The sequence below is a fragment of the Ascaphus truei genome, chromosome 3 (assembly GCF_040206685.1).
Source record: "Ascaphus truei isolate aAscTru1 chromosome 3, aAscTru1.hap1, whole genome shotgun sequence".
In the NCBI taxonomy this organism is placed as follows: domain Eukaryota; kingdom Metazoa; phylum Chordata; class Amphibia; order Anura; family Ascaphidae; genus Ascaphus; species Ascaphus truei.
Window position 1 is genome coordinate 331,255,704 of NC_134485.1, and position 12,702 is coordinate 331,268,405.

Consider the following 12,702-nt stretch of genomic DNA (forward strand, 5'->3'; position numbering starts at 1 on the left):
GCCCTGGTATGGTTAAAGAGGCAATCCAGGCGGCACTTTTGTTGTAATATATGCAGTCGTCTTTGATTACTTTTATTGAAAACTAATTACCTAAGCTGCTGATCAATTTGTTCTCTGGTGGCCGGTCAGCAGAGATCCTGCTTAATGCTGCATTTCAGTTGCAATCAATCCTTCAGTCAATGTAAGGCTGCGCTTACAGTGCCTGCACCGGCGACAGCGATGCGACGTCGCGTCAAAACAAATGCATTGCCGCCGTTGCACGCGCTTATAGTAAGCGCGGCGGCGTGGTCGCGATCACTGAAAGTCATCTCAATTTGATTTTTCCTGACGTCACCGTCGTCATCGCCGGCACTATAAGGGTAGTCTAACTCAGCAGCTGCAATGTATTTTTATATTACTACGGTAACATTATCTATTGTTACAGTTTGCAGCTCAAACTGCTGGGAATCTTGGCAACAAATCATCACAAACAGGAAAGTGTTACAAATATTTTGCACTGCTGGGTAGGGGGGCTAAAACCGCCTATAGAATTCAAAGGATGCTCAGTATATTAAAACTAATTAAAATGGCATTTAGAGTTGGATAATACATTTAAAAAAAAATGCAGAAAGTAGTATCTAATACTACAGAACTGATTTATTTAAAAAAACACACATGTAGGATCTTGCTTGCATTGCCTCTTTAAGGGGAAATTTCTGCTTACCGAATGCACAGCAGATGAAACTGCTTCTACTGATCTACACTATTTCCTTGATTCTGAGACGCACCTTTTTTCCGATTTTCACATGTCTGAAATCGGGGTGCGTCTTAGAATCAATGTATTAAAAAATAAAAAATTGTCTACAGTACTAACCCCCTCTTTTCATTTACCATGTTTCAGGAGAGGTCCCATGTCAGCGGAGGATGAAGCGGGCGGCGGCGGGAAAGGTCCCACGTCTGCAGATGGTTGAAGATACAGTAGACAGCGGGTGGGAGTGCGGTGGCAGGACAGGTCCCAAGTCTGCAGGTGAATCAAGATGAGAAGACAGCGGGCGGGCGTGCACTGGCGGCGGAAGATCATACTAGCCCAAGAGCTGAGCAGGAGCAGAGCGGCATAGGGAAATGGCTTGGGAGATGTACACTGTAACACCGGAAGTTGACCGGTGTCTGACTTCCGGTTACAGCGTGCACCTCCCAAGTCGTTCCCCTATGCCGCTCTGCTGCTGCTCAGCTCTCCTGCTATTATGATCTCCTGCCGCCACCGCCACTGCACGCCCGCCTGCTATCTTCTTATTTCATTCACCTGCAGACGTGGGACCTGTCCTGCCGCCGCACACCCGCTCGCTGTCCATCTTCAACCATCTGCAGACGTGGCACCTCTCCTGCCGCCACCGCCCACTTCATCGTCCGCTGACATGGGACCTCTCCTGAAACATGATCGGTGAAAAAGTAATTTTCCTCGATTGTAAGGGCCAAATTGATGGTGCGTCTTACAATCGAGGAAATACGGTAAGTTTCTTCATTCACAGTAGCCATCTATCCTAGCATATTGTTACCGGAGCAGTTTATTTTTTATATTCCTGTGTAAAAATGATTGCGTTTGTAATGACTTTGGATCCGTTTTATTTGAATGTTATCTGGTTTTTATTCGAAGCCCTTAATCTCTTTAAACTGATTATGCTGGCATTGCTAGCCATGAAGACTAAATCATGTGGTTGCTATGGAAGCAATAAAAGTTTGTAAACATTATAGGAAAATACTTGTACCTGTTTGATTTCTTTACAAATGACCCCATCTGCTCCATTTAACCTATTGAACATGCCACTGCCATTAGTTCCTGCTGGTCGTGCATCTTAATTAAAGTTGATAGGAACAATTCTGCCTTGAAGTCTTGTCACTTCAAGTTAACCAATGTGAGGAATATCCCTAATAGATTAAATAATGATGATGTGTCTCTTTTTAAACCACACGATGAACAAAAAAAGTATTTGTAAATCAGTTTGCCGCGTTTCCATTTTACCGGGTTGTTCACAAGGTGACCTGCAATATGTGAGGCACTGCACCTTTGCGTAGTGTTTCTCTTTGCAAAGATATTGATGTGTGTGGTGGGCGACACATGCCTGCTCCTTCCATCGACCCGTCTCTTCTCTTTTTCCCTTGCTGGTCCTCTCACATATAGGACATATGTGTATGTATATATATATATATATATATATATATATATATATATATATAAATATATATATGTGTGTGTAAATACAACTGTATGCTCATCTGCATGTCTTAGGCAGGTCTGCAACCCCGCCTTTCCCCATTATCACCCAGCACACAGCACTTCCACTGCAGCAAGGGATTCTGGGAAATGACATGCAAATGAGCACACAGTGCCACTTTTTGCTTCAAAAACCATTTTTAACATGGTTCCCTATAGGCTTAAGCTTGCTGCATGGTCACAGCTTTGAGCACAGCCAGGGTTAAGGTGCATACCCAGAAAACCACCCACAGACAGCTGTTTCGACCTTTATGGGTCTCATCAGTGTGGGGTTGATTAACTGGGTATGCAAAGAAGCTAAAGGATGGGCCAACCATAATACTGAGTTAAAGTTATGGTGAGTAAAAAAAGTGACAAAAACCCTCCACAGCAAAGCAAATATGCAAATGTAAATACAACTGTATGCTCATCTGCATGTCTTAGGCAGGTCTGCAACCCCACCTTTCCCCATTATCACCCAGCACACAGCACTTCCACTGCAGCAAGGGATTCTGGGAAATGACATGCAAATGAGCACACAGTGCCACTTTTTGCTTCAAAAACCATTTTTAACATTATATATATACACACACATGTATTGCACATGCATATATATGATTACCTCTGAGATGTATGGCACGTGCATATATATGATTACCTCTGAGATGTATGGCACGTGCATATATATGATTACCTCTGAGATGTATGGCACAGGCATATATATGATTACTTCTGACATATAGGACACATGCATATATATGATTACCTCTCAGATGTATGTGGTTGAGTCCAGGAACTATCACAAGGCTGGAACCAAGTGTATTCAGAGTATGCAGTGTATGGAGATTGTTGCAGTTGGACAATAAAAGCTGTTCCTGTTTATAAAATATACTCCTGCCTCTGAGTGCAGTCTATCAGGGGGAGTATCTGAGTGTTCTCCTGCAGGGATTGCCTCCGGCACTCCTGGAGCCTGCATGGGATAGAGGCGCTGAACCATGAGTGTGAAAGAACCAGCTATCACCGCAAGAGCATGTCCTGTCTTCAGGGCCGCCAACAGGGGAGAGGTCTGCCGGGGTTGGTGTCCCGGACCCGGTGAGTTAGGGGGTACGGCCGCCGCCAGGCCCCGTTTCAGGAAAAAAATAATTCTGGGGAAAAATAAGGCCGTCAGCCAAGCGTTCCACGCACGCTTGTAGCAGGTTGACCCATGAGAGCCACGCGCATCTCCTTACCACGTGCCCTGCGCGGGACTAGGGCTACAGCAGTGTCTGGGTGGTGGAAGCCACAAGGCAGCTCTGTCGCCATAGATATGGAGATCGCGACGGGAAGAGGCTGTCTATGCTGGAGGAGGAGCGCGGGGAGAGGAGACAGTCTGCCCTACCAGTGAAGAGCAAGAGGAGGTGAGGGGGAAGAGGGACACTACAGGAGGAGATTGGGAGTGGGAGGGATCCTACAGGAGTTGGTGAGGGGGGAGAGGGGCCCTACAGGAGTTGGTGAGGGGAGAGGGGCCCTACAGGAGTTGGTGAGGGGAGAGGGGCCCTACAGGAGTTGGTGAGGGGGGAGAGGGGCCCTACAGGAGTTGGGGAGGGGGCCCTACAGGAGTTGGTGAGGGGGCAGAGGTGCCTTACAGGAGTTGGTGAGGGGGGAAAGAAGGGACCCTACAGGAGGAGGTGAGGGGAGGAAATGGGTTGGGCTATTTTTTATATGTATTGGGGAGGGTTGTTTTTTTAATGTATTGTTTTATTTTTTTAATGGATTGGGCTTTTTTTTAGATGCATTGGGATTTTTTTTATATGTATTTAAGTGGATTTTATATGTATTGTTTTTGTGTGTGTGTGTGTGTGTGTGTGTGTGTGTGTGTGTGTGTGTGTGTGTGTGTGTATATATATATTATGTTGCTTTCACAGTAACCTTTTGACACCTCTAGCCATAAAACACATCCACACCGGGGGAAGGAACAGCACAGATTACATTCCAAGAGACACTGTTTTTAAGTTATCCTTGCTTCATTCATTGTAACATCGCCGGAAGAAGAGATCAGTGTATCTCGAAAGCTCGCACAAATAAAAGCATTTCGTTAGCCACAGAACGGTATCATCTATTTATTTTTTGATTATATATATATATATATATATATATATATATATATATATATATATATATATATATGTTTGTGTGTTTGTGTGTGTGTATATATATATATATATATATATATATATATATATATATATATATATATATATATATATGTATATATATGTGTGTATTTATGTATGTATGGGGGCGTTATATGTATTTTTTTATATGTATTTGGTAGGTGGGTTTTTTGTATGCATTTGGGGGATGGGGGAGGTTGAATGAGTGAGCGTGGGGTAATTAACTGGACGGAGGGAGAGGAGAGAGGGGGTGAGATAGGAAAAGAGGTAAGTAAGAGTGAGACGCAGGGGAGATAAATACATGCGAGGCGGGAGAGTGAGAGGGGGTGAGACGGTAGGGAGAGAAATACATACGAAGAAGGGGAAGGGAAGAGAGGGGCTCGTGAGGTGTGAAATGTGGGGGAGGCTCACAATACCACCGACACGGTGGGGGGGGGGGGGGCCTGTTTAAAATGTTTGTTCTGGGCCCCACGATTTCTGTTGGCGGCCCTGCCTGTCTTCCCCAATAACAACGGCGGAACCTCAGAGCTTCTGTGAACCAGCAGGTACTCAGCACTACACACCCTGTAATAGGCAGATCTCCCAGAGGGTGGGGGAAACGCCGTTACATTTGGAGGCGCTGCTGAGATGCTCAACAGGACGGGCTTTTACAGTGAAAGCATGCCAAAGAGAGAAAAAAAGGTACGCTTTCAAGCTGAGTACAAAGAGGGATGGAGGACAGGTGTAGTTCCAGGGGACTCTTGTCTACCACATCAGGGGACTAACTTCCCCGCCAGGGAGCTGCAGCCTGCGCTGCCCTAATGAGATAACCTGTGTTGAAGCAACATGCCATATTTTCTGTTTTTTTGTCACCCTGAGACTGATGTGGGTCCCAGAAAACTTTGGAAAGGGACTGCAGTATCACGGTCAAACGGGGTGGCATTAAGGTGTTAATGGGCAGTGTCCCAGGAAGGGGGGATTTTGAAAGCCAGGGTTGCCAGAACCTCCATTTGAGGAACTATCACAATGCTAGTAGCAGCTTGGAGCATAGGGAGCCACAGTGTACTTGGATTGAACTGTCAGCGTATGCACAGTACTGAAGGGGGTTTTGCCTAGCCTGGGTTACATTCTCCCACAGAGAACATCTGCAGCGAGTGACTGGAACTGTTTCCTGCCAAAATAGCTGTTTCCCGCGTGGAACGTTTGCAAAGTTGCAAACTTTTCCATGCAAAGTTGTGCAGGGCTTGGCGCAAAGCTAAGCTACGCCCTGCGTATTAAGTGGCTCGGCACGAAAGCCGAGGCCTCGCCTTGTTACATTGTGCCCCATACTCTCCTAAATCCACCAGGGGGAGGGAATACTGTAACCAATCGAAAGAGACTATCGGCACTGAGGTAGGAGACGGAGGACACTACCGTGCCCGCTCTGGTGAGTACAGCCTTACCTGATTCCGTCCTGCAGCAGTTCCACGACCGGGTCAAGGGCCGGGGCTGCAAGGCTCCTATGGATAATGAAACCCACAGGATACAGACTGTAACAGGCCAGGGTAGGCCTATCACTAGCATTGGCTCCTTTAAAGACATTGAGAAGCCTAAGGCCTTGTCCACTCTTACCACACTCAAGAAGAAGGTAGTTAAGCCTTCCCAAGACTGGAGAGACTGGGTAGACATTGATGACTACTCAGATGGGAAGTGACAGCCGAGAGTGTGGTTTCCTTTGGGGGGAAATAAGACAAATCCACCAAATCAGAGACATCGGGGGTTTCCTCATGGGGAGCTTCTGGGTCTGATTTTGTCAGTATGCTCCACACCTATAAAGGAGGTACTACCGTGGTGGTGGGACCCAATGTTCCAGGGTTATGTCCTCTATATGAATAGGACCAGGTTCCTTCTAATTGTGGGGACATTGTTGATCACTGGTGGGAGGAAGGGGAGTTCTCCGTAGAGGAGGCTGCCGAAAATATTAGGAAGAGAGAACAGGAGAATAAGTTCGGGGCCATACAACCCACAGACTTGGTTATAAGTTTCTACTAGCAACCCTCAGAGGAGCCTTTATTTTGGGTATTACCAGGCCAGGAGGCTGTAAACTGACCAAGCTCAGTGGGGCTGAAAGGCTGATAGGACAACGATTTAGGCAGTACCATGGGTTTGATTTTCCCTATGTCCCCGAGCCCATCATGCGGGAGATAGAGGCTAATGGGGAGAGTTGGCTAGAGGATGTCGGACGAGCCTATTTGACCTCTAAGTGTCGTTACTCCATCTTCCACACCGAAGACCGGGTTAGTTATCTAATGGAGGTATGGAGGGCAGGTAGAGGTATCTACATAGACCGGGTAGAGTACCTGTCTGAGCAAGCTCTAAGATGATGTACTCGGTCACTGTCCCTGAACATACGGGCAGGTTGGTTAAAAAGCCTAAGGCCCGGGCCATAGAGGGGTGAGGCGATCCGAGCCGCGCTGATGCTGACGCGATCGGAGCTGGGGGGAGGTGGTTGGAGGCGGGGGCAGTGACGTCGCTGGGCCAATCGCCCGCGACGCACTGACGTCGACGTCACGGCGCCGACGTCACGGCGCCGTGACGTCGACACTGCTGTGCTGTGATTGGAGGTTTTCAGCCGACAGCGCGCTGAAAAACAGCTTGGCGCTCGGCTGAAACCTCCAACTCTTCAGCACGCCTGCAGAATGCTCGCGTGAGCCCCCTCTAAAGGCATCCTCATTGAGGATGCAGGGGCTCAGCGCGGAGCGTCCGCACGCCTCAGCACCGCCTGTCCGTCTATGGACTCGGCCTAACCCTTCTCATTATTATTGATGGGGTAAAAGGTTCTCCATGTTGGGAGGGATCTGTGACTCATCAATGTTATAAGAGGGTATGCGGTTAATTGCATATGGCCTTACTGAGTTAAAAGTACTCTGTCAATTGTATGGTATAACTGTTTCAGATTTGTTCCAAGCTGAAGGATGGTACACCAAAATTCGGTTCCACGTGGGGACATGGGATTTTCCACCAGAGGTAGAGTGTAGCAATATCTGGTTTTGGCTACTGATCTGCCCTGCCTAACATGTAAATCCTGGTATAGTGCAGGCAGTGTTTGGCCTAATCCGGGGTTTCCCCTGCAGTGAGCAGCTCCCTTGAGTGGCAGGGGGTGGGACAAGACCTGTATTCTGCCCAATCCTGGGCTCATGCCATTTCTGCTTTTGAGAAAGGCCTGTATGGCCGAAACGTTAAGTCTATTGGCAATAAATTAGTTTATTGAGCAAATCTGTGGAACCCTGATTTTCTTCCTTTCGTTATACCCTGGATTGATACAGAAAATCCTGAACCAGGAGCAATGGTAGTTGTATCCCCTTTTTTCTGAATATAATAGTGTGCAGCAATTTATCATTCTTCTATTCAATCCTGGGCTCAGACATTGGACCCTCCCCCAAGGGGCTGCACTTCCTAAATTTAGCCAGTGTTGTCTCTCCCCTGAGAGAGACTGGTCCCATGGAAAAGGTGCACAGGGCTCTGTCACCTTCCATCCCCTCCCTTAGGGGAGTGGGAGTGAGGACTGTACCTCCTGCTCCATCAGGGAGTAGGGGAAGAGCAAGGACCGAAATTTGGGGCCCACACATGGGGGTTTAGTCCAGGGACCATCACAAGGCTGGAACCAAGCGTATGCAGAGTATACACAGAGTATGCAGAGTATACACCGTGTATGCAGATTGTTGCAATTGGACAATAAAAGCTGTTCCTGTTAATAAAAAAGACTCCTGCCTCTGAGTGCAGTCTATCAGGGGGAGTATCTGAGTGTTCTCCTGCAGGGATTGCCTCCGGCACTCCTGGAGCCTGCTGAACCAAGAGTGAGAGAGAACCAGCTATCACCCCAAGAGCCTGTCCTGTGTTCCCCAACCAGCTATCACCCCAAGAGCCTGTCCTGTGAACCTCAGAGCTTCTGTGAACCAGCAGGTACTCAGCACTACACACCCTGTAATAGGCGGATCTCCCAAACGGTGGGGGAAACACTGTTTTATATTGCGTGTGTGTATATATATATAATCAAGTGGATGGTGTGAAAAGTGCAAAGGGGGGGGGGGGGGGGGGGGAAATGGTTCGGCTGATTGACCACGGAATTGGAAAGGTAACATTTGTATTGTAACCCTTTCTCTGCCAGCGCAATGCGTTGCATCCCTCTCTTGCAGGAAAGGGCTTAAGGATGATTTGATTTTTTTCCCATGTTTTTTATTTTCATGAGCCCCTGAAGCAGCATTTCCTCACAGCACTTATTAAAAACAAATTGTATTTTTTTATATGCAGCATTAGAATACCTTTAATGAAAACGAATTACCTAAACTACCATTCTCTTGTGATCGATCAGCGAATATCCTGCTCCCTAAGTTCATGTGAGCCACTGCTGAATCGATCCTTCAGTCAGTGTAACAGCAGCTACAATGTAACCTTATATTACTAGGTAACATTGTCTATTGTTACAGTTAACATGTCTGATACAGTCTCCTGCTGGGAACACTGCAACACTTTCCTGTTTGTGATCATTTGTTGCCAAAACGCTGCACTGCTGGGAAGTTGGGCTAAACCCTGCTAGAGCAACCACAGGATGCCCAGTATATTAAAACCCCTAAAAAGGGCATTAAGAGATTATATTTTGTTTTAAAAATGCGGTATTATCTAATACTGCACGGCTGATTTATTTTATTAAATGTCTGTAATGTTTCTGTAATCCCATAATCTGACCTTTCTACCTCTAACCACCCCCGCAGCAACTCGTCCCCCTGGTGGCTGCCACACAGATGAGTTCCAGTGTCGCCTGGACGGGCTCTGTATCCCCATGCGCTGGCGCTGCGACGGGGACACCGACTGCATGGACACAAGCGACGAGAAGAACTGCGAGGGCGTGACACACGCATGTGACCCCAACGTCAAGTTTGGCTGCAAGGACTCTGGTGAGCACTGAAGTGAAGAACTGTATGTCCTGTATTGCCCCGAGCCCAAACACACAAGGCATGCTGGCGGGCCCTTTATATTTGCCTGATGAGTTGCTGGCCACTACAGTGCTAAATGGTTAAATCCAATGTATTTGTTCAATATTCTGTCCCTTGTAACATCATAAGACTGTAACCGAGCCTGCATCATGTTTAACAATATTGTTCACATGAATGCTTAAAGGCAGGCAGCACGCTTTATAAAGTGTAACCTCAAGAGGTGTAAAACGTGAACACTGAGATATGCAATATTGAATTTATATTACAATGATTATGAATGTAAGTGAACGAGTCTTAATGTGCTTTGAGGCTTTATAAAAATTGAATGTGAAGTGTAGCGCTGTGCAGACTGTTTAAAGATGATGGTGTATTACACTAGTATGCAGTAGTTCTGTATATACATTGCATCAGAGTGAGTATTCTATTATAGAGCTCTGGGTGGACTGCATCAGTTTGTGTATCTGACACTATAGCTGTGTATACACCATCATGTTCTGTGTGTTGCACTATTTTAAATACACTTTGTCAATCAATATGGGCTTTTAATAGTGCATACATATATTGTACTCCATGACAAACTTTGCGTGTATGTTTTATAGTACTGTATAGGACAGTGATCTGGGGAATGAAATGCAATTTAATTTTATTCTTTGTCAGAGGTCTTTAATACATGATTGATAATGTTTTATGTAAAGCCCCCAAGAGGATGATTTATCTTTTGGTTGCCCAATGCTTGCAGTGCATATACCTACGGTTGAATTTCTCTCCACTTTCACTCCAGCGCGGTGCATCAGTAAAGCGTGGGTATGTGATGGGGACAGCGACTGTGAGGATAACTCAGACGAGGAGAACTGTGAGATGCTGATCTGCAAGTCTCCCTCTCACACCTGCGCCAACAACACTTCCATCTGCCTGCCCCCGGAGAAGCTGTGTGATGGGAAGGATGACTGCGGGGATGGATCTGACGAGGGAGAGCTATGTGGTAAGTGAGCCAGGCACTAACAAATCTCATATTCACGTTAGTTCGGAAACTTATGGTTGGTGAATGTAGCCTTTTCTACAGGGACTTATTCCATGTGGACCATCCTACTCATACAAGAAGGGATCACTTCACTAATGATTCTATTTGTGTATTCCTGGTGGTAGAAGGTAGATGAGCATAATTGATCATATTTGTTTATGTATGTATATCTATCTGTATACAGTATAGCATCATCCATATATATATATATATATATATATATATATATATATATATATGTTGAGCCAGAACTGTGTATATGTATTTATATCAAGATCTTGCAACAATGTGTACAACTACATATATGTCAAACTGCTGTTTCATTAAAAGGTATTACAACTTGCAGCAAATATTATTATAACAGGGTAAAAGGGGACGATAGACAGCACTCTGATAGTGTTAAATTAATGCAATTGCAGGGTGCACGGAACCAAAGGGGACCCTTATTCCCCTGTATAGTACTAACAAATCAATGTAAGTACCAGCACTCACTGTCTAATAGCTAAATGATGAAAACAGTTGTAATGCAGAATAAACATTTAATAATAAAACGAACCAGAAATAAATCAAATGTGTTTGCAGAAACCAGTATCACAAATGGGCATGTGTATTGTGAATGATAGTGAATATAAGGCGCTAACAACTTAAAATAAAATAGTGGTTGCGTGCAAGTTAATAGTGCAATATACAATAAAATACGTGCTCAAATAATATATCCCTGCTCAAACCCTCTGGCAGAACCTGTTTCCCGGGTTCCAAGTAGAATGATATAATTCAGACAATCCAGGAGGAGCAAAATATGGGGAAATAAAGGAACAAAAAACAATGCAAATTTAAGTGCAGACGTTGAGACTAAAATCCAATCAGGTGTCAATATCTTGGCTCTACCGGTCTATCTACTCACAAGATGTTAGTGGTATATATGCAGTTGGCAGATTGGACTGCCACCCCAGGTGGATGCTGTATACTGTGTAACTCCCTCCAGGCTCGTCTCATCAGTGTGGCAATGATACCTTCAGCTGGGTTAGAGGCCTGGAAGTCCTTGTGCAGGTTTCTCTCCACTAAAGTCAATGCCAGTAGTACAAGTAACACAAGACACTGTGGGCAATGGTACAGTAAAGGCTGAACACAGCTTGCAAGAAAGCAGCTTGCAAAGAAGCACCAGGAGTCCACAACAGTCAATGAAAGGTTTAGCAAATGAAGACATGAGCACAAGGAGCAGAGCCACAGGGTTTGATTACTGTCTTCATTTGCTAAACCTTTCATTGACTGTTGTGGACTCCTGGTGCTTCTTTGCAAGCTGCTTTCTTGCAAGCTGTGTTCAGCCTTTACTGTACCATTGCCCACAGTGTCTTGTGGTACTTGTACTACTGGCATTGACTTTAGTGGATTCTTGCTGCCCTGCTATTAGCTGTTTAGCTGTATTTAGCCTACACTGTATGTTTGCTATCTATTTTCAGGGGTGTCTGATTTGACCAGTTATAGGGGAAGGGAGGCTTAGGGAAGTACCTCTGGGACCTTTAGTACCAGGGGGAATGGGCCAAATGAAGAGGTAGTCCCTGGAAACGTCGCCCCCCCTAGCATACTTGCCGTTCTCTGTTTTTTGTGTATATTCCTTGTGTTTCATGTTTTTTTCCCCTTTTCCTTTCCCCCCCCCACCCCTAACTTTGTGACATGCCCATTTGTGACACTGGTTTCTGCAAACACATTTGATTTATTTCTGGTTCGTTGTTTTATTATTAAATGTTTATTCTGCATTACAACTGTTTTCATCATTTAGCTATTAGACAGTGAGTGCTGGTACTTACGTAGATTTATTATTATAACAGGGGTTGTGATACTCCTTTAATGTATTTTAACAAATGTTGTCACCGTGTTTTTTTCAATAGGACATAGTAAAAGATTGTAGTAGATTGTCTCTGAAGTCTATAGATTATGGTAGATTGTCTATTTATTGTAGGCCTTTATGACTTAGACATGGCTGCCATAAGGGACATGCAGTCTATTCTATGCATCACTTTTCCTGCAAATGGTGTTTGAAGCTTGGTTCCCTCCCTGTGCGTTCCTTCACAAACAGATCAGTGTTCTCTAAACAATGGCGGGTGCAGTCACAACTGCACAGTGGCTCCTGGGGAAGGAATTGTGTGCTCCTGCCCTCTTGGAATGGAACCGGGAAACGATAACAAGACCTGCCAGATCCAAAGCTACTGCGCCAAGCATCTGCGCTGCAGCCAGAAGTGCGAGCAGGAGAAACACAACGTCAAGTGCTCCTGTTATGAGGGCTGGATGCTGGAGCCAGACAAGGAGAGCTGCAGAAGTCTAGGTATGTAACCTGCATCTGAGAAG

At 45.6% G+C, this 12,702-nt stretch overlaps 1 protein-coding gene across 2 annotated transcripts in view; it reads left to right on the forward strand.

Annotated features, from left to right (window-relative positions):
• The window catches only part of LRP1 (LDL receptor related protein 1), a 374,671-nt gene that overhangs the window by 239,017 nt on the left and 122,952 nt on the right, over positions 1-12,702 (forward strand). For both annotated transcript variants that reach the window (XM_075591499.1, XM_075591500.1), the window contains exons 21-23: positions 9,114-9,296; positions 10,117-10,317; positions 12,434-12,679. In XM_075591499.1, the coding sequence (XP_075447614.1) occupies positions 9,114-9,296; positions 10,117-10,317; positions 12,434-12,679 (630 nt within the window). The remainder of the gene's footprint in view (positions 1-9,113; positions 9,297-10,116; positions 10,318-12,433; positions 12,680-12,702) is intronic.